Source organism: Dendrobates tinctorius, unplaced genomic scaffold, assembly GCF_039654945.1.
Source record: "Dendrobates tinctorius isolate UK_male_01 unplaced genomic scaffold, ASM3965494v1 ptg000028l, whole genome shotgun sequence".
Taxonomy (NCBI): domain Eukaryota; kingdom Metazoa; phylum Chordata; class Amphibia; order Anura; family Dendrobatidae; genus Dendrobates; species Dendrobates tinctorius.
Genome location: NW_027361696.1, coordinates 11,262,325 through 11,287,154, shown reverse-complemented (window position 1 = coordinate 11,287,154; position 24,830 = coordinate 11,262,325). Strand labels below are relative to the sequence as shown.

General features: G+C 52.5%; 1 protein-coding gene across 2 annotated transcripts in view; it reads right to left on the bottom strand.

Moving 5' to 3' along the window:
* Positions 1-163: 163 nt before the first annotated feature.
* LOC141085076 (polyhomeotic-like protein 2) overlaps positions 164-24,830 on the bottom strand; it is a 48,965-nt gene continuing 24,298 nt past the window's right edge. For both annotated transcript variants that reach the window (XM_073570111.1, XM_073570112.1), the window contains exons 13-15: positions 12,217-12,358; positions 11,221-11,500; positions 164-913 (exon numbers count right to left, since the gene is read on the bottom strand). In XM_073570111.1, the coding sequence (XP_073426212.1) occupies positions 759-913; positions 11,221-11,500; positions 12,217-12,358 (577 nt within the window). In that variant the 3' untranslated portion in view covers positions 164-758. The remainder of the gene's footprint in view (positions 914-11,220; positions 11,501-12,216; positions 12,359-24,830) is intronic.

The window sequence follows — 24,830 nt, the reverse complement described above, 5'->3', positions numbered from 1 at the left end:
AGCAGAGGTTTTGCCTGGACATCGCGGTGTGACCACTGCAGACCCTACAGGAGTGGACCCCTAGGAAGCTCCCGGAGGACAATGTGAGATGAAACTCACATTTATCATGGGATGGTGAGAACCGCAGAAGGGAATGTGAAATGATGCAATGGCCGACACGGCATTAATACAACTGCAACTTTATTTATAAAATAAAGATAACATCGCCTTTATACGCGAGCACCAAGAACGCTGCTGCCGATCCCTGACAGGCGGCAGTAGTCGGTCTCTCCTGGGGATGGTGTGGTCAGGGAAAGTTATGGCAGAAGCAAAAAACATTCCCTGGGTATGAGGACAATCTACATCTGTCCATGTGCTATGGAGGCAGCCACTGTCCCAGTGGTGGAGGCCTGGCCCCTACAGTCAGCGAGGGCCACACTAGTCAGGCTTGGCCACTACAGGAGACTGAGGGCCAGAACGGGCCCCGCTACCAGCACTACTTCCCTGGAGTCTGAGGACAGGTCACCTCCTGCGACCACGGGGTCCACGACTACCCTCGTTAATGGACATCAGAAATGGCTTCCAACAATGAAATGGTGGCGGATACAAAGCTACAAATTCATTCTCTGCCGAAAACAGGAAAAACCGTATAAAATAGAGAATCTGCTCATAAAAAATATAGAAAACGAGGAAAACTCCTATAAATAACAGTTCCCCGGGGGCCAATAGCCCTGCAGATGTCGTTGCCCCCACAACGGTCCGCTGAGCCTCCCCACCGGTTACGAGTCCTTCAGCATGCTGATCCGGGCGTACAGCTTCAGCGCCGGCCCCAGCTTAATGTTCATGGCGCTCATCAGGTGGTCCTCCTTCAGCAGCAGCAGGGCTTGGCCATCAATCTCCTGCACCCGAAACTCCTCCGAGATCTCTTGACACCCTGCACAGAGAAGAAGACATGCAGATGGGAGGTCCTGACATGAGGGTCCGCCGTCACCACTGGTGCCTGTGAGGGAGGAGAGAGTCTCCACTTTGGATTCATTAATTCAGGCCCAATATAATATCCAGAGATCTCTCTCTGCTCCCAGAACTGTGGCCCCACCCATGGGATAAGAACACAAATTCACAAAATATAGGAACATTCCATATGGCCAGAGAATTAGAGGCCATGTGTTAATTAAGGCGAGGAGGAACAGAGCTGGGACCCCCTGCTGTCTTTTGTGCAAGGCGGTCAGCCATCAATGGAAACCCTAGACAGTTGGGCACCGACACCTAGAGATGAATTATGAGTACCGTACACCTCAGGGTTAAGTCTAATATACCACCAGAATCCTGGGAGCCTTCCGCACACTTCCCTGTGTCTCATCTTTCTCTAGTTGTCCCGGATACCGAGCTATCGAGACTGGCTCTCCAGAACCACTTAACCAACCCAAGTTTGAACTCTCCATATCAGTCCAGCCCCAACGAACCTGTTGAGACATCAGTCCTCCAGTTTGGACCTCCTACTAGGAAGTTATGACCCATCCTAGATATTGGGATTTCAGCTAGGAGGTCAAGGGAGGAGATTTCAGTCCAACCCAGAGGGTGCCTTGATAAACAGTACATAACAAGGCAGCCTTTCCGGCCACTACTTATCCTCTGGGTGCAGTTCCCTGACTGACCTGAGGGTAAAGGGGGGCGCCAGAGAGCTGTAACTGTAAACTCGGTCACTTGATGTTGGCGGGGGGGATATTCGTATCCTCCGCCTCTCGTTTTCCTCACAAGTGGTGGCAGCGGTGGGATCGAGATAAGTGTGTGGGACCCCTACTCCCAGACACTAAGGACTACCAGCAGTAGCTTTTGCTGCAGGGGTCATAAGATCAGACCAGCACTAGACTATCAGAGTGCAAATAATATAAGGTGTGTGGGTGCATGGGTTGCAGCTCTGTGTCAGCAACCAAGGAGTCCAGGAAATGGCCAATGTTATGGTCGATGGGGAGGAGGTGGAAGATTGTGTTGTTCAAGGCGATGGGGAGGCCAGCCAAGGCTCCCCAAGGAGCCAGTCACCCATGCTAAGTCCTGCAGTTGACTGCCCCTTACCTGCCCACCTCAGTCAAGCAGGATCGAATGCCCTCCTGCAAGCGGATATGGCCAGCCTCAAGGCCGGAGGCAAAGCCACCTCTGATACTCTTGTGACATCCTGGGGGACTTGCCTGCCGGGGAGGAGCAGGACTATGACAGTATCAAACGGGCCCTAATCCAGCAGTTCAACCTCACCACAGAGTCTTACCGTAGGAGGTTCCGGAGCCTGTAGAGGGGCCCATAGGACACCGGGGTGGACCACATGTGGGCCCTTATGAGAGCTGCTGAGCACTGGACCACGGGTCTGGAGCTCACCACCAGGAAATTCAGGAGCTGTATGTCACAGAACAATTCCAGTGGAACTGCCCTGAGGACCTCCAGTAGTTCCTCCGTGACTGGAAACCAGCTAGCCCTGCCCTGGCGGACGAATATGCCAAATATATAGCACCTGAGGCCAAGAGGGCCGCCAGCAGCACTTGGAGAGGGGGTAAGACCAATCCTGCCCCTGTTTCCCTGGCTCCTAGAATGTAGGGGGCGCACCCCTCTGCTCCCTTCTCCAGGACAAGGGTGGAACCCCGCCGATGTCATCATTGCAACCAACTGGGACAATTCAAGGCCGTGTGTCCCCAGCGCCATAAGGTCCCATCCCCGTAACAGTCCACTGCTTTGTGTTTGGGAGGGGGTGGTGGTAGGTCCCTTGACAGCTACCAAACCGTCACCATCAGCTGCGCAGCGGTCATGGGACTGCGGGACACTGGCGCTGATATGACCCTTGTACAGCCTGAGGTGGTACCTCCCCGGGATTTGGTACATGGAAAAACCCTTTCTGTCTCTGGGATTGGAGGTGTCGAACCGGCGCTTCCTGTTGCCAAGGTGTATTTGGACTGGGGAGCCGAGAAGGGAATACGGGAGGTGGGAGTATCGGCAAATATTCACACCATTGTTTTGCTTGGGACCGATTTGGCCACTGAACCCCCCCAGTTTGGCTTCCATAGACTGTCTTGAAATGTCCACTGCTAATGCACTTGATGTTGATGTACTGAATGTACCTCCTGCTGTGGAGGGGAAAGCGAAATCTTAAACTTTCCCATACACTGACACTACATGCACAAGAACAGCAGCTGTGACAGGCAAGAGGTGTGAAGATGCCCTCCAGTGTGCTGGGATCTATTGTCCTCTAATGGGACAGAGAGGGGGCATGGAGCTGTGGGGAGACTAAGAGTTGGAGGGGAAGGGGCGGCCATGGGAAGTGCAGGGCCCCTAGATGAATTTAGACTGAGTTCAGAACTGCAGGGAGAGTAACAGACGCTGTGGAGTAGGGGTGTCACAGGAGCCACCAGGTAAAGCCCCAGGGCAGGAGTTCCCCACATGATGTCAGGAGGCCAGGTTAGTCTGCCTGATTCGGCGACTTGATCAGGAGCTGAGGGGAAGCGGCCACTACCCATGGTTGCAGTCGCTGTCATCAGGAGTGGGAGTGCCAGAGCCCAGGTAATCTCACTGAGGTCCGGCGGCTTCCTCACCTCTGACCACGTGGCTGCTGAGTCAGACGGAGGCCAGGAGACAGGTCCCGGGGAACTGACGGATGATGTGACAGTTTTGTCTATTCTGGCCACATCTAGTCAGGGGTTTAAGGCGGCGTTAGAAGCTCATGACAGCCTGAAAGCTCTTGGGGCAGGCAGCACAGACTCCCATGGAGTCAGACTACGAGCGGGTGGTCTGGGACCAGGAACAGCTGTAACGGTCTAGCAGGGTTTGCCAGAGGCGTGGCCCAGGGACCGACAGTTAGTGGTACCCTATCCGTTCAGGGTGGAATTGTTGCAGATCGCACATGAGATTTCGATGGCCGGACATCTAGGGATTGCAAAAACCAAGGCCAGGCTAGCCCAGCATTTCTACTAGCCTAAAATGGGGGCGATGTGGCTGCCTCCTGATGTTTGTGTGACACCTGGCAGGGTGGGGAAGGTGGGGCTGCGCTCCAAAAGCCCCACTGGTAACTATGCCCATCATTGAAGAGCCTTTCAAGAGGGTAGCTGTGGATTTCATTGGCCCGCTGTCCATTCTCAGCCGCTCTGGGAAATGCTTAATACTGGCGGTATTAGATTATGCCACCCAGAAGCGGTAACTTTGTCGTCCATTCGGGCCAAAAAGGTGGCCACCGCCTAAGGCCCCTTTCACACACCAGTTTTTTGCCATCAGTCACAATCCGTCGTTTTTTGAAAAAAACGGATCCGGCGACTGATGCCGCTGGATCCGTTTTTTTCTCATAGACTTGTATCAGCGACGGATGGCCTCACGTTTCGTCCGTTGTTCGCCGGATCCGTCAAAATTTTTTTGTCCGTTGGCCGGACACCTCGCACAAAGCAACTTTTTTTGTGTCCGTCGAAAAATTGGACAGCGACGGATCCGTCGTTCGCTAGAATGAAAGTCTATGGGGGCAGGATCTGTTGTCATCCGTCAAATGACAGATGATGGCGGCGGATCCGGTTTCCCACGCTGTCAGATCACCTCAGGTCAGCCGGGAACTCCGCGCAGCCTCACCGACTACCGCTGACATCACTGAGGCTGCGCGGAGTTTCCAGCTGACCTGAGGTGAACTGACAGCGTGGGAAAAAGTTAAGAAACTTTCCCACGCTAATCAGTTCATCTCCGGTCAGCCGGGACGCCTGCACAGAGATTCATTCATTCTGCAGTGGTTTACATTGGGGCTGGTAGCATTAGCACCGATCCCCGTTGTAAACTAGTTAACCCCTTGTGATTGCAGCGGGGGAACCTGACTAAATGGCGGATAAGTATGTATATTGTTGGTTTTTATTTTATTTTTTTTACAGAACAAGGGCTTTTATTGGATTAGCAGAATAATAAATTTGGTCAAAAACTTTGTATTTATTTCATTAAGGCTATGGGCCCACGTAGCGTTTTAAAACGCACACTAAAAACCGGACTCCTTCCCAGAAATCGCGCGTTTTTTTCCGTGCGATTTCACCGCGATTCTGTTCGCAATTTTGCCGCGATTTTCTCAAGCACTTTCCAAGCGATTTGAAGCATCGCTTGGAAAGTGATTGACAGGTTGGTCACACTCATCAAACATAGTGTTTGATAAGTGTGAGCAGCTTTTTACTATTGAGGCCGCCTATGCGGCATCAATAGTAAAAGATAGAATGTTAAAAATGATAAAAAAATAAAAAATCGGGGTATATTTACCTTCCGACGTCCCGCGCTGCCATCCCGGGCCACAGCGTTCCCAGCGATGCCTTGCGAGACCTGTGATAACGTTGGTCTCGCGTTACTATAGCGATCTCGCGAGATCGCTAGAGTCATGCGAGACTACATCATCACAGGACCTTGCCGCTAGGCATTACTGGGAACGCTTAGGCCGGGAATGCAGCGCGGGACGTCGGAAGGTAAATATACCCCGATTTTTTATTTTTTATTCTTTTTTTTTACAGGGGTATGGTACCCAGGGCCTGGAGGACAGTCTCCTCTCCTCCACACCGTGGGTACCAACCGCACATGAGACGCTTAACTTCCCGCATGGTGGGCATAGCCACATGCGGGAAGTAAGCGATTCTCATGCATTCCTATGGGTGCGATTCCGCACAAAAGTATGACCATGCTGCGATTTTTTCCGCGATGCGTTTCCGCCGCGGAAAAAAGCGCAGCATTAGCACAGCATGTGTGGAATGCCATAGGAATGCATGGGGGGCGTTTTGTACACGATTTTTAAACGTTTTCGCGCTGAAAACGCTTAAAAATCGCATCGTGGGCACGTAGCCTAAAATAATTTTTATTTAATGTGTCTTTTTTTAACCCTTTACTATTCTAGGATTAATAATGGATAGGTGTCTCATTGACACTCCTCCATTATTAACCTGGCTTAATGTCACCTGTCAATAGCAAGGTGATATTAACCCATTATTAACCCATGAGCCACTGCTAAAGGTCATGGGAATAGAGAGGCTAAGTGCCAGAAAAGGCGCATCTTATAGATGCGCCTTTTCTGAGGTGGCTGTGGGCAGATTATTTTTTAGCCGGGGGGGTAAAAACAATGGTCCCTCTCTAGGCTATTAATATCTGCCCTCACATGCAATTTTTTTCCGCGATTATAAATTTAACCCCTAGACTTGCAAATTTTTCCTAACACAAACTACTAAATTCATTAAGCACTGACATATATACCGTATATACTCGAGTATAAGCCGACCCGAGTATAAGCCGACCCCCCTAATTTTGCCACAAAAAACTGGGAAAACTTATTGACTCGAGTATAAGCCTAGGGTGGGAAATGCTCCATAGATTATTCCCCCATATGCTGCCCCCATAAGAAGCTCCATAGATTATTCCCCCATATACTGCCCCCATAAGAAGCTCCATAGATTGTTCCCCCATATGCTGCCCCCATTAGAAGCTCCATATTGTTCCCCCATATGCTGCCCCCATTAGAAGCTCCATATTGTTCCCCCATTAGAAGCTCCATATTGTTCCCCCATATGCTGCCCCCATTAGAAGCTCCATATTGTTCCCCCATATGCTGCCCCCATTAGAAGCTCCATATTGTTCCCCCATAAGAAGCTCCATATTGTTCCCCCATATGCTGCCCCCATTAGAAGCTCCATATTGTTCCCCCATATACTGCCCCCATAAGAAGCTCCATATTGTTCCCCCATATGCTGCCCCCATTAGAAGCTCCATATTGTTCCCCCATATACTGCCCCCATTAGAAGCTCCTTAAGATTATTCCCCCATGTGCTGCCGCTGCTGCAGCATGTAAAAATAAAAAAAATGACATACTCACCTCTCCGTCGCTGGGTGTCAGATTCTCACCTGTCCTGCGTCTACGGCTGCTCACCGCTATCTGCCACGTCATCAGTCATTGACGTTCGACTGCAGGGGGCGCGGCGCGCACTAATCACGTCACCGCGCCCTCTGCTGTCTGAAGTCACTGACCGATGACAGACAGCAGCAAGCAGCCATGGATGCAGGACAGGTGAGTATCGCTATACTTACCCGTCCTGACGCTGTGTCTTGAGCCCCCAGCTTCTCCGCGCTCTCTCTTCCTGCCTTCAGCGGTCACGTGGTGCCACTCATTAAAACTCATGAATATGCGCATATTCATGAGTTTTAATGAGCGGCACCACGTGACCTCTGAAGGCAGGAAGAGAGAGCACGGGGAGAAGCTGGGGGCTCAAGAGACAGCGTCAAGACGGGTAAGTATGACCTGACACCCCCGCCCCCCCTCCCCCTCTGACCCCCCGGTGTATATGACTCGAATATAAGCCGAGAGGGGGACTTTCAGCCCAAAAAAACGGGCTGAAAATCTCAGCTTAGATTCGAGTATATACGGTAAATCATTTTAATATGACATGGTTTACTATATGTAAACCATGTCATATCATGTCGGGTTCGGGAATGATTTTACTCAAGCCGGCAATTGATTTAGCGGCTATTATGCTATGTAGAACGCTATGAAATATATATATATATATATATATATATATTCTATGTGTATATATCTATTCTTTCGATTCATGTCAGTGTGATTTTACTGTACAGCGCACTGAATTGTCGGCTTTTAAAAAACAGATCCATTGACAAACAGAAGAAACGGATGGAAAAAATCATGCAACGGATCCGCTAGCCAACGGATTGTGACTGATGGCAAAAAACTGATGTGTGAAAGTACCCTTACTGGAAATTTTCTCCCGAGTGGTGTTTGCCCAACAAATGCTCACTGACTGAGGGACCCAGTTCATGACGCAGCTGATGGAGTCCCTCTGTAAGCAAATACATGTGCAACATCTGGTGGCCAGCCACAGACTAATGACCTGTGCTGTGAGAGAGGTTCAATGGCACCTTGAAGCAGATGCTTAAGGTGTTGGTCGATTCCCAAAGGAGAGATTGGGAGTGATACCTCCCACGCCTGTTATTTGCCTACCGGGAGGTTCCACAGGCTTCAACGAAGTTCTCCCCCTTTGAGCTCCTGTATGGGCAACATGTGCAGGGGCCCCTGGCTCTGGTGAAAGAGGACTTGGCCACCCCTGGAGTGTTGGTCATCGAATATATTGTGCGCTTCCGGGAAAAGATGATGTCCTTGACGCGGCTGGTTCATGACAATATGGTCCAAGCCCAGACTGATCAAAAATACGACCAGAATGCCTGTGAAAGGACCTACCAGGTGGGTCAAAAGGTGTGGGTACTGGTCCCCGTACCACAAAACAAGCTTCAGGTGGCTTGGGAGGGCCTATACCTCGTGCACCAGCAGATTAACGCTGTCACATACCTGGTCACCCTGAACCATGCCCGTGGAAGGAGGAAGGCCTTCCACATGAACATGAAGGCCCAACATGAGCGGGAGGCCTGTACCCTCCCCGTGTGCAACCTCGAGGAAGGAGAGGCAGAATCCCTCCTGGATGTGCTCAGCCAGGCCAAGGTGGGTGGATCCATGGGGCACCCTACACCCCCCTTCCGGGGGCTGTTAGGCAGCCTGCCCAGAAGGAATGAGACAACTGTCCATGACGTAAACACCGGGAATCACCCCCCAATCCGGCGTTCAGCATATCAGGTCTCTCGAGGTGCGGCAGCACATGCGCCAAGAGATTGACGAAATGCTGAAGCTAGGGGTGATCCAAGCGTCCAGAAGTGTGAGCTTCGCCCGTAGTCCTCGTCCCCAAAAAGGGCCGAACCTGGTTCTGCGTGGACTGCAGGGGGCTCAACTCTGTGACGGTCACTGATGCGTTTCCCATACCATGCATCGATAACCTGCTCGACCAGTACCTGACCATCATGGATCCGAGTCGGGGATATTGGCAGACTCCCCAGACCCGTGAGGCATGGGAACACTCTGCCTTTATTACCCCTTTTGGACTGTATGAGTCCACCATGATGCCATTCGGCATGAAGAATGTTCCTGCCACTTTTCAGCGGATGGTCAATACACTGCTCAAGGGACTTGAAGGGTACACATGCGCGTACCTGGATGATATTGCCATGTTCAGTCCCACCTGGGAAGATCACCTAGAGCATCTGGCGCAGGTGCTCAGGCAGATCCAATGGGCAGGTTTGACTATCCAGCCGGAAAAATGCCAGCTGGGCATGAGCAAGGTCCTCTACCTGGGTCACCGGGTTGGCTAGGGGGTTCTGAAGCGAGAGCCTGGGAAAGTGGATGCCACTGCATCCTGACCCAACCCCAGGACCAAGAAGCAAGTGATGTCCTTCTTGGTGACCGCCGGGTACTATAGGAGATTCGTTCCACACTATAGTACCCTGGCAAAGCCCCTGACGGACCTCACCAAGTAGAAGCTGCCTGTCGCATTTGACTGGACAGTGCCCTGTGAGACAGCTTTCTAGGCGCTCAAGACCTCTCTCTCTAGCTTTCCAGTACTACAAGCTGCTGACTTTGAACAGACATTTGTATTACAGACCGACGCCAGTGACTTTGGCCTTGGTGCTGTGCTCAGTCAGGTTAATTTGATGGACCAGGAACATCCTGTCTTGTACGTGAGCAGGAAGCTATTGCCGAGGGAGGTGGCCTACTCCACAATGGAAAAGGAATGCCTGGCAATTGTATGGGCCCTGTAGTGTCTGCAGCCCTACCTATATGGGCTCCACTTCACCATGAAGACGGACCACAACCCCCTCAGCTGGTCACACATGGTCTCAGGGACGAATGAAAGGTTGCTACACTGGAACCTGGCGCTCCAGCAATACCACTTCACCATTCACCACAAAAGGGGGCGTGACCACAGGAATGCTGACCGGTTATCCCAGCAAGGGGAGGTGGCAGAAGGGGGCGTGGGGGAACACAGGAATGTGATACCCCCTAGTGCCCTCTAAAGCGGGGAGGTGTGAGGGATGAGAGAGACTCCATTTTGGAATTATTAATTCAGGCCCAATATATTATCTAGAGATCTCCGTCTGCTCCTGGAATTGAGGCCCCCCACCCATGGGATAAGTACACAAATTCCCCAAAAAACAGGAACATGCCATATGGCCAGAGAATTAGAGGCCACGTGATAATTAAGAAAATGAGGAACAGAGCTGGGACACCCTGCTGTCGTTTGTGCAAGGCGACCAACATCAACCAGTATCAATGGAAGGCATAGACATTTGGGCACCGACACAGATGAATTATGAGAGTACCGTGAACCTCAGAGTTAAGTCCAATATACCACCAGAATCATGGGAACCTTCCGCACACACCCGTGTCTCATCATTCTCTATCCCAGATAACGGGCTATCAAGACTGGCTCTCCAGAACCACTTAGCCGACCCAAGTTTGGATTCTCCATATCGGTCCAGCCCCAACGAACCTGTTGAGAGGTCATTCGTCCCGTTTGGACTTTCCCCTAGGAAGTTATGACCCATCATAGAAATTGGGAATTATTTAAGCTAGGAGGTCAGGGGAGTAGATTTCAGTTCAATCCAGAGGGGCGGTGGCAAATATGGGAGGGAGTGAGCTAAGGGTTAAAAGCTAGCTACACACCTTTAGCCAGTGTCATTGTTATGCCACGGAAGCCACGTCACGTCACACGTGGAGACGGACCAGAAACTAAGAAAGGACCTGTGGATTTGAGCGCTTCCCTGGGGCCCACATGCTATAAGGAATGGTAACGTGACACATACAGCTTACTGCAATCCCATACCTGTACCCTACTTTTTATCTGTACTTCTGGCTACAATATCTGTATATTACTCTATATATATTTGTATTATCTAGTACGCCTTTTGCAATTAAAATATCAATTAATTTTGGACTGCTATTTTATCTCGAAACCCGATTTGCCACGTCCCTGAGTCCGGCTAGTACTTATACGCTACCTGGGATTTGTTTCTGACCCGATATAAGATTGTTAATGGACCGGCTTATATTTAACGAGGAACTGATGGCAGCATACCAGTCTGGTGTGTGACGGACCAGAGGTTTAGATATATATTCCCAGTATATATCGCACTCACTGCAGAGTGCCCCGATAACCAGTACGTGACAGGGCAGCCCCTCCGGCGACTACTTATCCTATTCTGAGGGTAAGGGGCGCGTCAGAGAGCTGTGACTGTGTGAGCTCTGTCAAACATTGGTGACCGTGGGGGATATCTTTATCCTCCGGCTCTTTTCTCACAATGCCACAATATGGAGACAGCCGATGCTGTTGAGACCCCCCGCTGGCTCAGGGCTGGGCAGGAATCACACACCTGGCAAGGACCGGATGAACTCGTAGACATCTTCCACGTTCCACTTGGTGGGATCACGCGGTAAGAAGCTGTGAAGGCCGCCCTGTAGACCTGTCAGTTCCAGACCACGCTCAAAGTGGCGACGGCGGGACAGGGAGGAGATGGCGGACATGGGGGATAAGGGCTCCTCATAGCTGGAGTGGTCCGAGCAGCGGCTGGAGTCCTCCTGGCTGTTATTGTGATTGAGGTTGGAAGTTGTAGTCAAAGGCGTCACACTGATGGGAGTGATGGTCTCCGACATCTGTGGGGAGAAACGCGAGAAGGGAACAGAATGCTCAGCTGGTGCCCGGCCCTGGATGAACCAACAAAACTGTACGCAGCCCCCGCGACCCTAGAGAAGACCCCTGACCCTACTACAGTCAGTGCTAGAAAAGTAATACCCCATCTCTCAGCTCTAGTGCCGCCCACCCTATAGACCACCCCTGACCCTACTACAGCCAATGCTAGAGAAGTAATACCCCCATCCCTCAACTCTCCTGCTGACGACCCTACAGAAGACCTCTGACCCTACTACAGCCAGTGCTAGAGAATACCCCCACATCCCTCAGCTCTAGTGCTGCCCACCCTAGAGACGACCCCTGACCCTACTACAGCCAATGCTAGAGAAGTAATACTGCCATCTCTGAGCTCTAGTGCCGCCCACCCTAGAGAAGACCCCTGACTCTAATACAGCCAATGCTAGAGAAGTAATACCCTCATCCCTCAGCTCTAGTGCTGCCCACCCTAGAGAAGACCCCTGACCCTACTACAGCCAATGCTAGAGAACTAATACCCCCATCCCTCAGCTCTAGTGCTGCCCACCCTAAAGAAGACACCTGACCCTACTACAGCCAATGCTAGAGAAGTAATACCCCCATTCCACAGCTCTAGTGCTGCCAACCCTACAGGAGTCTTCAGGTAGTGTAGCAGTGGCCCCCAGAAACTGCCCTCCCGTCGCTAGCCCCCTGCGCTCCGTACCAGCATCATCCTCTCCTCGCTCGGACTCTGCAGGTTCCTCTTCCGTGATCTCCGACGCTGCGGCTTCGCTACCACCGGTTTCTGTAACTTGGAGCGGTCCGGATGAAAAAGGCCGACGCGCTTCGTGCAGCCGACATTATACCTAGAGGATATAGGGGCAGAGTGATCCTACGAGTGTCCAGCCACTCCCCCGTATTCAGTATGCACTTCCTATACCCTATATGTACACACATCATCAAGTTATGTAATGAGGCCAGACGATATATTGCAATGTGTAAAGATAAAATATAAATCTTTATTTAGATTATCACTATTTATAAAACTAGCTGAAGAGCCCGACGCTGCCCGGACATAGTAACTAACTGTGGTTAGTTATAACAAACTATAATTATCCTCCATCCCATAGTCCCGTGCCCATATACCCATCATACATATCCACCATCCCATAGGCCAGTGCCCATATACCCATCATACATATCCTCCATCCCATAGTAGAGTGCCCATATACCCATCCTCCATCCCATAGTCCCATGCCCATATACCCATCATACATATTCGCCATCCCATAGTCGAGTGCCCATATACCCATCATACATCCTTCATCTCATAGTCCCATGCCCATATTCCCATCATACATATCCTCCATCCCATAGTCCCGTGCCTATATACCCATCATACATATCCTCCATCCCATAGTCCCGTGCCCATATACCCATCACACATCCTCCATCCCATACTCCCGTGCCCATATACCCGTCATACATATCCTCCATCCCATAGTCCCGTGCCTATATACCCATCACACATCCTCCATCCCATAGTCCCGTGCCCATATACCCGTCATACATATCCTCCATCCCATAGTCCAGTGCCCATATACCCATCACACATCCTCCATCCCATAGTCAACCATTATGACATCATAAAGAGCAGCGGCAGGGCTTGCAACCTATGTGACATCAGCGTCGCCATGGCAACCATTGTGACAACATAATGAGGGGCGGGGCTTGATACGCACACACTGTTTCCCCAGTATGCAAATAGGGGCATTATGACATCATAGTGAGGGGCGGGGCTTGACACCCACACACTTTTTCCCCAGTATGTAGATAGGGGCAAAATTGTTTGGTGAATTGGAACGCGCGGGGTTAAAATTTCACCTCACAACATAGCTTAGGACGCTCTCGGGGTCCAGACGTGTGACTGTACCAAATTTTGTGGCTGTAGCTGCGACGGTGCGGATGCCTATCCTGGACATATACATACACACACACATACATACATACATACACACTTTGAGCTTTATATATTAGACTAGCTGAAGAGCCCGGCGCTGCCCGGGCATAGTAACTAACTGGTTAGTTATAGCAAATTATAATTATCCTCCATCCCATAGTCCCGTGCCCATATACCCATCATACATATCCACGATCCCATAGGCCCATGCCCATATACCCATCATACATATCCTCTATCCCATAGTCGAGTGCCCATATACCCATCACACATTCTCCATCCCATAGTCCCATGCCCATATACCCATCATACATATCCACGATCCCATAGGCCCATGCCCATACACCCATCATACAAAATCGCCATCCCATAGTCGAGTGCCCATATACCCATCACACATCCTTCATCTCATAGTCCCATGCCCATATACCCATCACACATCCTCCATCCCATAGTCCCGTGCCCTTATACCCGTCATACATATCCTCCATCCCATAGTCCAGTGCCCATATACCCATCACACATCCTCCATCCCATAGTCCCGTGCCCATATACCCGTCACACAACCTCCATCCCATAGTCCCGTGCCCATATACCCGTCATACATATCCTCCATCCCATAGTCCCGTGCCCATATACCCGTCATACACATCCTCCATCCCATAGTCAACCATTATGTCATCATAATGAGCGGCGGGGCTTGCAACCTGTATTATACCCCAGAGCTGCACTCACTGTTCTGCTGGTGCAGTCACTGTATACATACAGTACATTACATTATTGATCCTGAGTTACATCCTGTATTATACTCCAGAGCTGCACTCACTATTCTATTGGTGCAGTCACTGTGTTCATACATTACAGCACTGGACTATGGGATGGAGGATATGTGTAACGGACAGGGAAAGGACAATGTCCGAGAGTGGACCCTCTGGGTCGCGGATCTGGAGCCCCTGGGTCGAGCGCGCCAGGTGATGACCGAACCCTATACAGGGATCGTTAGGGGCAAAACCACAGAGGACAGAACCGCGACAGCCGGTACCAGGAGGGACGGCTCGGGGACACGGAGCGACAGCGCGGCCAAGAATACTGGACAGAGCAGGGTTATAGGATGAGGAGGCGGCAGGCAGCCGCTACTAGTGGGGACACAGGAGGAGGCACAGGAGCAGAGGGAGTGCACACTAGGAGGACACAGATGGAAGTACAAGGACAGTTACATACGAGACCTAGGGAGCGGAGAGAGGGAGAGACAAGGAGGAGGCGAGACAGAACTGAGACCAGCAGGGGGACGGGAAGAGGACCTAAACTAGATCCCTACAACGACAGAGGGGGCCAAAACAGAGTGTAAGGGAACACACTATCCTCAGGCGTCCTCTCTACGGAGAGAACGCCTGAAATATCATAGGACCCGGAAGTGGGCGGTAGGCACCGCCCTCAGCGCCGCCCACCGCTGACCGAAGAGAGAGCGCTGGCGCGCGCCCGCGACCTAGGGAGGGGGCGCAGGGACGTCGGAGGACGAAGAGCTGGGTAAGAGATCGCGCTGCGGCGGGAGCGCCGGCGGGGGGCGGCAACAGCCGGTGCCGCCGGAGCGGAGGCGCGGCCGGGCACGGCCGCGAGCACCACAGTACCCCCCCCTTTCTGAGACTGGCCAGAAATCTTTTCAATATTAGGGGGGCGTTGATGTTTTCTCGAGGCTCCCAGGACCTCTCCTCAGGGCCAAACCCCTTCCAATCAATAAGAAAGAGGGATCTCCCCCTGACCTTTTTCATGGCTAAAATGTCCCTTATTTCAAAGATGTCATCCGAGCCAACAGGCGAAGGAGGGGCAATGGAGGCTGGTTGGAACCGATTCAGAACTACAGGTTTCAGGAGCGAGATATGAAAGGCGTTGGGGACCCGGAGTGAAGCCGGCAATTTCAGTTTATAAGCCACCTCATTGATGCGTTTTAGCACCTCGAAGGGGCCGATGTAACGAGGACTCAACTTATAGGAAGGAACTTTCAAGCGGATGTGCTTGGTCGACAGCCAGACCTTGTCGCCAGGATGGTACGGAGGAAGGTCCCTTCGTCTCTTGTCCGCATGTTTCTTGATTCGAGCACTGGCATTCACGAGGGACTCTCTTGTCTCCCTCCAAATCTTAGAAAATTCTATGGCGAGAGCATCTGCTGCCGGAACTCCTGATGAGGTGGTAAAGGGCAGTGGAACCCCCGGATTGCGACCAGAGACCACAAAGAACGGAGATTGGTGGTCGACTCACTGGGGTGGTTGTTATGGGCGAATTCTGCCCAAGGTAGAAGTGAGACCCAGTTGTCCTGATGAGCGTTGGAAAAGTGACGCAGATAGGTTGTCAGGCCCTGATTTATCCGTTCCACTTGCCCATTGGTCTGTGGATGATAAGCAGAGGAGAAATCGGTGGATGTACCCATAAGTCGGCAGAGAGCCCTCCAAAAGCGAGACGTAAACTGAACCCTACAATCAGACACAATCCGTAGGGGGAGACCATGTAACCTGAAGATCTGGTGGATGAAGATCTCGGCCAACTTCGGAGCTGACGGCAATCCGGCCAGGGGGACAAAATGAGCCATCTTGGAGAAGCGGTCCGCTACGACTAAGATGGTGGTGCAACCGGCTGAGCGAGGCAAGTCAGTCACGAAATCCATAGCAATTTGCTGCCATGGGGCCTCCGGAACAGGCAACGGATGGAGAAGGCCGGAGGGAAGGGTCCTTAGGACCTTGTTCCGAGCACAGGTTGTGCAAAAGCAACGTAATCCACCACGTCTTGGCAGAGGGTGGCCCACCAGTAATAACGGGCGAGGAGCGAGAGGGTCTTCTTGGTCCCGACGTGCCCAGCAACCTTGGAGGAGTGCGTAACACCTCCAGACGCTTATTCCGAGGCACGAAGGTCTTGCCTGGTGGAGGAGCAGAAAAGTTCACAGGGGCCACCGTGATCATCTTGGTAGGCTCGATAATATATGATGGACCCTCGTCCTCCTCAGGCGACTGTAAGGACCTGGAGAGTGCATCCGCCTTGACGTTCTTATCGCCGGGCCGGAAGTGCAGCTTGAAATCAAACCGAGAAAAATACAAGGCCCATCTGGCCTGTCTGGTGTTGAGCCTCTGCGCGGACTGCAGATAGGCCAAATTTTTGTGGTCCGTGAAGATAGTAAAGGGATGCACCGCCCCCTCGAGCAAGTACCGCCATTCTTCTAGAGCCATCTTAATGGCCAGCAATTCCCGGTCTCCAATGGAGTAGTTGCACTCTGCAGGTGAGAAGGATCTGGAAAAGAACCCGCAGGGCACCAGTTGACCTGAGGAGGCTTGCTGAGAGAGAACCGCCCCAGCTCCGGTGGAAGAGGCGTCCACTTCTAGAACAAAAGGCCTACTGACCACCGGCCGATGTAAGACTGGCGCTGAGGCAAAGGAGCATTTTAGCGCCAGAAAGGCGTCTTCAGCCTCGGGAGACCAGCTGTTTGGCTTAGTTCCTTTACGGGTCAGGGCCGTGAGGGGTTTGGTCACCGTGGAAAAATGCGGCACGAACTGTCGGTAATAATTCGCGAATCCAAGGAAACGCTGGATGGCCTTTATACCGACAGGACGGGGCCACTTGAGTACCGCAGAGAGTTTCTCGGGATCCATCTTTAGACCGGAGTCTGTGATAATATACCCCAAGAAGGGTAGCGAGGTCTGTTCGAAGAGACACTTTTCAATTTTGGCGTAGAGGTGATTCTCCCGGAGTCGGTGCAGGACCATGCGTACGCTTCTCCGATGAGAGGATAGATCAGGCGAAAAGATAAGAATATCATCTAGGTACACTACTACGCACGAATACAGGAGATCCCGAAACACTTCATTAACGAACTCCTGGAACACGGCTGGAGCATTGCAGAGACCAAACGGCATGACCAAATACTCATAATGGCCGTCACGGGTATTGAAGGCCGTCTTCCACTCATCCCCTGCGCGGATCCGGATCAAATTGTAGGCTCCCCGTAGATCCAGCTTCGTGAAGATCCGAGCCCCTCTCAGCCGGTCGAACAATTCCGGAATCAGCGGGAGCGGGTATCGATTCTTAACCGTGATATTGTTCAGGCCCCGGTAGTCGATACATGGTCTGAGGGATCCGTTCTTCTTCCGAACGAAGAAAAAGCCTGCGCCTGCTGGGGACGCGGATTTCCGAATAAACCCCTTGGCCAAGTTCTCCTGTATGTACTCAGTCATGGCTGTGGTCTCAGCTGGGGATAAGGGGTACGTTCTCTCTCTGGGCGGCGTGGCTCCGGGAATCAGGTTGATGGGGCAGTCATAGGCCCGATGCGGGGGCAGGGAATCGGCTTCTTTTTTACTAAAAACGTCGGCGTACCCGTAGTACGGTGCGGGAAGACCCGGAAGATTGGCTGGCATAGGCAGGAGACGAGGATGAAGGATGGGCCGCAAACACCGTGCGTGGCAGGAATGACCCCAGCGTAGGATCTCCCCTGAGCGCCAGTCTATGACTGGCTCGTGCAGCCGGAGCCAGGGTAATCCTAAGAGGACAGCGTGGGACAAATTAGGCAGGACATAGAAGGCAATTCTTTCAACATGAAGCGCTCCAATTTGTAGGTCTACTTCGGCCATAACCATGGTGACGAGCTCGGGAAGAGGTTTTCCATCGACAGAGGTGATAGCACGCGGATCTTTTAAGATGACCACCGGAATCCGGAGTTTATCCACCTCATCTTGCCGGATAAAATTACCCGCCGCACCCGAGTCCACATACGCCTCCACAGATCTGCGCTCCCGACCTGAAATAATTAAAGCTGAAAGGGTAAGGGGCAGAGAGGAATTATGATCACCTAGGGAGACCCCTCTTACCTGACCTAGGTGGAGGCGTTTCCCGGTCTCTCCGGACAGGTGCGCACAAAGTGATTGGCTCCACCGCAGTACAGGTAGAGCCCGTTCGTCATCCTCTCCCTGCGACGCTGCTCAGTCAACCTAATCCGATCTACCTGCATAGGCTCGGGACCGGTACTAGTAGAGGGAGCTGAGGGGCGCGGAATGGGCGCTTGATATAGCCTGAAGGGTCTGCGCTCCCTAACCGATTCTCGAGCGCGCTCCAGGAACCGCAGGTCTATGCGCGTGGCCAGAGATATGAGATCCTCCAGGGTGGTTGGGGTATCCCGACCGGCAAGTTCATCCTTAATTTTACTTGAGAGGCCTCTCCAGAAGGCCCCCACAAGTGCCTCATTATTCCATCCAAGTTCCGACGACAAAGTCCGAAAGCGGATGGCGTACTGTCCCACCGTAAGAGACCCCTGGCGGAGGTTAAAGAGGGCCTCTGTAGTAGACGCTAAGCGTCCGGGCTCATCAAAAACTTTGCGAAACGTCTCCAGAAAGTTTTGGATACTAGACACGACAGGATCGTCCCTCTCCCATAGGGGATTCACCCAGGCCAGGGCTTCTCCCTCAAGATGGGAAACAATGAACGCCACCTTGGCGCGATCAGTGGGGTATTGTTGGGGCAAGAGCTCAAAGTGCAGTCTGCACTGATTTAAAAATCCCCGACATAGTTTAGGATCTCCGCCATACCGGGGAGGCTTTCCCAGTCGGGGGGGCCGAGACGAGGCTGCGTCCCTGGGTGGGGTAGTGGCGGCCGCGACAGACTGCAAGGCAAGCAGTCGGTCGTCAACGGACGCCATATAACCCAAAATGTGGGACTGGGCATCGCGCTGCTGCGCGAGCTCCTGCTGAAGGCTGACTAGGAGGGGGGCGTGCCCTGGGTCTGAGGTTTGCAGAGCAGACAACCGGGTGTCCATGGACTTCATGAAGGACATTATCCGGGTCTGATTTTCACGCAGGAACAGCAGTTCCTTCTGCGTAGCGGCCGCGGCACCGGCGGGGTCCATGGCCTGAGGATACTGTACCGGACAAGGAAAGGACAATTTCCGAGAGTGGACCCTCTGGCTCGCGGATCTGGAGCCCCTGGGTCGAGCGCGCCAGGTGATGACCGACCCCTATACAGGGATCGTTAGGGGCAAAACCGCAGAGGACAGAACCGCGACAGCCGGTACCAGGAGGGACGGCTCGGGGACACGGAGCGACAGCGCGGCCAAGAATACTGGACAGAGCAGGGTTATAGGATGAGGAGGCGGCAGGCAGCCGCTACTAGTGGGGACACAGGAGGAGGCACAGGAGCAGAGGGAGTGCACACTAGGAGGACACAGATGGAAGTACAAGGACAGTTACATACAAGACCTAGGGAGCGGAGAGAGGGAGAGACAAGGAGGAGGCAAGACAGAACTGAGACCAGCAGGGAGACGGGAAGAGGACCTAAACTAGATCCCTACAATGACAGAGGGGGCCAGAACAGAGTGTAAGGGAACACACTATCCTCAGGCGTCCTCTCTACGGAGAGAACGCCTGAAATATCATAGGACCCGGAAGTGGGCGGTACGCACCGCCCTCAGCGCCGCCCACCGCTGACCGAAGAGAGAGCGCTGTCGCGCGCCCGCGACCTAGGGAGGGGGCGCAGGGACGTCGGAGGACGAAGAGCTGGGTAAGAGATCGCGCTGCGGCGGGAGCGCCGCCGGAGCAGAGGCGCGGCCACGAGCGCCACAATATGTATGACGGGTATATGGGCACGGGACTATGGGATGGACGATATGTATGATGGGTATATGGGCACGGGACTATGGGATAGAGGATGTGTGATGGGTATATGGGCACTGGACTATGGGATGGAAGATATGTATGACGGGTATATGGGCACGGGACTATGGGATGGCGGATATGTATGATGGGTATATGGGCACGGGACTATGGGATGGAGGATAATTATAATTCGCTGCCCGGGCATAGTAACTAACTGTGGTTAGTTATAACAAATTATAATTATCCTCCATCCCATAGTCCCGTGCCCATATACCCATCATACATATCCACGATCCCATAGGCCCATGCCCATATACCCATCATACATATCCTCCATCCCATAGTCCCATGCCCATATACCCATCATACATATTCGCCATCCGATAGTCGAGTGCCCATATACCCGTCATACATATCGTCCATCCCATAGTCCCGTGCCCATATACCCGTCATACATATCCTCCATCCCATAGTCCAGTGCCCATATACCCATCACACATCCTCCATCCCATAGTCCCGTGCCCAGGCCCGGATTGGCAATATAACCAACCGGGCATTTTCCCGCTGGGCCGCTGTCACGTGGGCCGCGGGCGGCAGCGCCCGATCATCTGGCCGCTTGCCCAGCTGCTGCGGCCACTGTTGCTCCTGCCGCCGGCCCTCTGCGGGCACGGCGGTGATAGTTTCCAAGTTCCTCCCGCACTGCAGGGAGATAAGCCACCACGCCTCCCCCACGCACCCCATCCTCGCCTTAGCATGAGACCCCCTCCCCCCGCAGCCACTCACAGCGTCGCACTCGCTTGCCTGCTCTCTCTGTTCGCAGGACCTGTGATGAGGTCACAGGAGGGGAGGAGTCAGGGGGTCACATGATCAGGAGCCTTTGTCCAGACCCCTGATCATGTCACCCCTGACTCCGCCCCTCCTGTGACCTCATCACAGGTCCTGTGCGCTCAGCCTTGCCTCTACCGTCTGCAAGACTCTGCTTTGCTGTTGTCATGGTGCTGGTTGAGGTAAGTATGTGTGGGGTCAGGATTTACAGTGTGGATGTAGCAGAGCCGTGTGTGTATGAGGTGGACGGAGAGGAGCCGTGTGTGTGTGAGGTGTACGGAGCGGAGCCGCGTGTGTACGAGGTGTACGAAGAGGAGCCGTGTGTGTACGAGGTGTACAGAGAGGAGCCACACGTGTACGAGGTGTACGGAGAGGAGCCGCGCGTGTACGAGGTGTACGGAGAGGAGCCGCGCGTGTACGAGGTGTACGGAGAGGAGCCGTGTGTGTACGAGGTGTACGGAGCGGAGCCGTGTGTGTACGAGGTGTACGGAGAGAAGCCGCGCGTGTACGAGGTGTACGGAGAGGAGCCGCGCGTGTACGAGGTGTACGGAGAGGAGCCGTGTATGAGGTGTACGGAGAGGAGCCACGCGTGTACGAGGTGTATGGAGAGGAGCCGTGTGTACGAGGTGTACGGAGAGGAGCCACGCGTGTACGAGGTGTACGGAGAGGAGCCGTGTGTACGAGGTGTACGGAGAGGAGCCGCGCGTGTACGAGGTGTACGGAGAGGAGCCGTGTGTGTATGAGGTGTACGGAGAGGAGCCGTGTGTGTATGAGGTGTACGGAGAGGAGCCACGCGTGTACGAGGTGTATGGAGAGGAGCCGTGTGTACGAGGTGTACGGAGAGGAGCCACGCGTGTACGAGGTGGACAGAGTGGAGCCGTGTGTGTATGGAGTGGAGCCATATGTGGACGGGATGTACGGAGCGGAGCCAAGTGTGTACAAAGCATACAAAGCGTGCTTTTCCCACGGACACAGGAGTACACGGCGGAGCCCCGAGGAGCATTTTAAAACTCACACATGACGTTCCACCTGAAGTGATATGCTGGAAGCTGACCGGAAATGAGATAATTTCTTGAGGAGATTGTGACGGAACTAGGAATGCTTCAGATCCATCACCGTGTCCTCCTCCGACAGCGCAGACAGCAGGATCGCCTTGGAATCGGGGATGCCGGCCATGTGAGCGGATCATGATAGGTCCTGCACCGGGAGGCTCAGGTGGGCACTACAATGGGAGCCGGGCTGCTATAGTATCTTTGTAGAATCTTTATTTCTTTCTCTCTCTGTTCTTTCTCTCTGTTCTTTCTTTCTTTTCTTTACTTCTTTCTTTCTCTCTCTGTTCTTTCTCTGTCTCTCTCTGTTCTTTCTTTCTTTCTCCTCTTTCTTTCTCTCTCTGTTCTTTCTCTGTCTCTCTCTGTTCTTTCTTTGTCTCTCACTGTTCTTTCTTTCTTTCCCCTTTCTTTCTCGCTCTCTCTGTTTTCTTTTTTCTCTCTCTCTCTCTGTTTTCTCTCTTCCTTAGTGCCAGTCAGTGTGCCCATAATGCCAGCCACTGTGCCCTCAGTACCAGTCAGTGTGATCAGCAGTGCTAAATGGGTGCGATTAGGTGTGCACATGGGTGTGACTAGTTGTTAAATGGGTGTGGCTGGGCGTGTCCATCTTTCCCTTCTTCAAAAGTTGGGAGGTATGATAGGGGCGGCTATGACCAGGGGGTCTGGTTGCCCAATAGAGAGCAGTTCTGCCAGGAATTCTGTAATCATGCATACAAAAGGGGACAGAGATTTGGGAGGAGTACTGTACCTAAAAGCAATAAATAGGACTGAGCTGAAATACTGGACACAGCTGTGACTACATGTTGTATAGTTGTGTTAATCTCCTCTCACTTCTTGTAAACTACAAGTGTACAAAGATATTATATAGTCACCATGTGACTAGTGGGCCTGTGTAACTTCAAATGCCAGGGCTGAATTTTAGTCCCAGTCCGGCCCTGCCCGTGCCCATATACCCATCATACATATCCACCATCCCATAGTCCAGTGCCCATATACCCATCACACATCCTCCATTCCATAGTCAACCATTATGACATCATAATGAGCGGCGGGGCTTGATGACATCAGCGTTGCAATGGCAACCATTGTGACATCATAATGAGGGGCGGGGCTGGACGCGCGCACACTTTTTCCCCAGTATGTAGATGGGGGCAAAATTGTTTGGTGAATTGGAATGCGCGGGGTTAAAATTTCGCCTCACAACATAGCTTAGGACGCTCTCGGGGTCCAGACGTGCGACTGCGCGAAATTTTCCGTCTGTAGCTGCGACGGTGCAGATGCCTATCCCGGACATACACACACACACATACATACATACATACACACTTTGAGCTTTATATATTAGATTGAATGTGTGTGTGTGTGTGCGTGTGTGTATCACCAACCAATCACGAAGCATCTTTCATTTCACCAGAGCTGTTTAAAAGAAGCTGAGCTGTGATTGGTTGCTATGAGCAACAGTTTTCTCACTCAATGACAACACCTCAGCAGACATTGACCGGGTGGGAGAAATCTAGCATCCCCGTGCACATAAGCTCCCAGCCATTGTCTGCCCCCCAGAAAGGAGCAGACAGCACATGACAGAAATGAATCCCCCTCTCCCTGCCCATATACCCATCACACATCCTCCATCCCATAGGCACATCTTCCCTCTTAAAGGGATCTCCGGTATGGAAGTGAGAGCAAATCCATCCAGCGTTCTGGTTCTGACCCCAGGCTCTCTTAAAGGGATTCCCGGTATGGAAGTTAGGACCATTCCACTCAGCGCTGTGGTTCTGACCCCAGGGGCCTCTTAAAGGGATCATTGGTATGGAAGTTAGGGCAATTCCACTAAGCGCTCTGGTTCTGACCCCAGGCCCCTCTTAAAGGGTTCCCCGATATGGAAGATAGGGCAATTCTACTAAGCGCTCTGGTTCTGACCCCAGGCCCCTCTTAAAGGGTTCCCCGATATGGAAGTGAGGGCAAATCCACTCTGCGATTTGGTACCGACCCCAGGCCTCTCTTAAAGGGTTCCCCGATATGGAAGTTAGGGCAATTCCACTAAGCGCTGTGGTTCTGACCCCAGGGGCCTCTTAAAGGGATCATTGGTATGGAAGTTAGGGCAATTCCACTAAGCGCTCTGGTTCTGACCCCAGGCCCCTCATAAAGGGTTCCCCGATATGGAAGTTAGGGCAATTCCACTAAGCGCTCTGGTTCTGACCCCAGGCCCCTCTTAAAGGGTTCCCCGATATGGAAGTTAGGGCAATTCCACTAAGCGCTCTGGTTCTGACCCCAGGCCCCTCTTAAAGGGTTCCCCGATATGGAAGTTAGGGCAATTCCACTAAGCGCTCTGGTTCTGACCCCAGGCCCCTCTTAAAGGGTTCCCCGATATGGAAGTGAGGGCAAATCCACTCTGCGATTTGGTACCGACCCCAGGCCTCTCTTAAAGGGATCCCCGGTATGGAAGTTAGGACTGTTCCACTCAGCGTTGTGGTTGTGACCCCAGGGCCTCATAAAGGGAATCTGTCACCCCTTTTTTGAGATATCATATAATGATATCATTCAATTGTGTGTCACATAAGGATTCTCTTAGTACTTTTGCTTCCCCCTGACCCCGCAACTTTCATGCATAAATACCTTTTTTATATTGGTTCAGATGTATGTAAACTGCCACTGTCCGGTCCGCTGGGCGGGGCTTATTCAACTGCTCCCCCCCTCCCTGTCTTGCTCTACACAAGAAGAAATGCGGAGAGCAAGACAGGGGGGGAGCAGGTGAATAAGCCCCGCCCAGCGGACCGGACCGTGGCAGTTTACATACATCTGAACCGATCTAAAAAAGGTATTTATGCATGAAAGGTGCAGGGTCAGGGGGAAGCAAAAGTACTAAGAGAATCCTTATGTGACA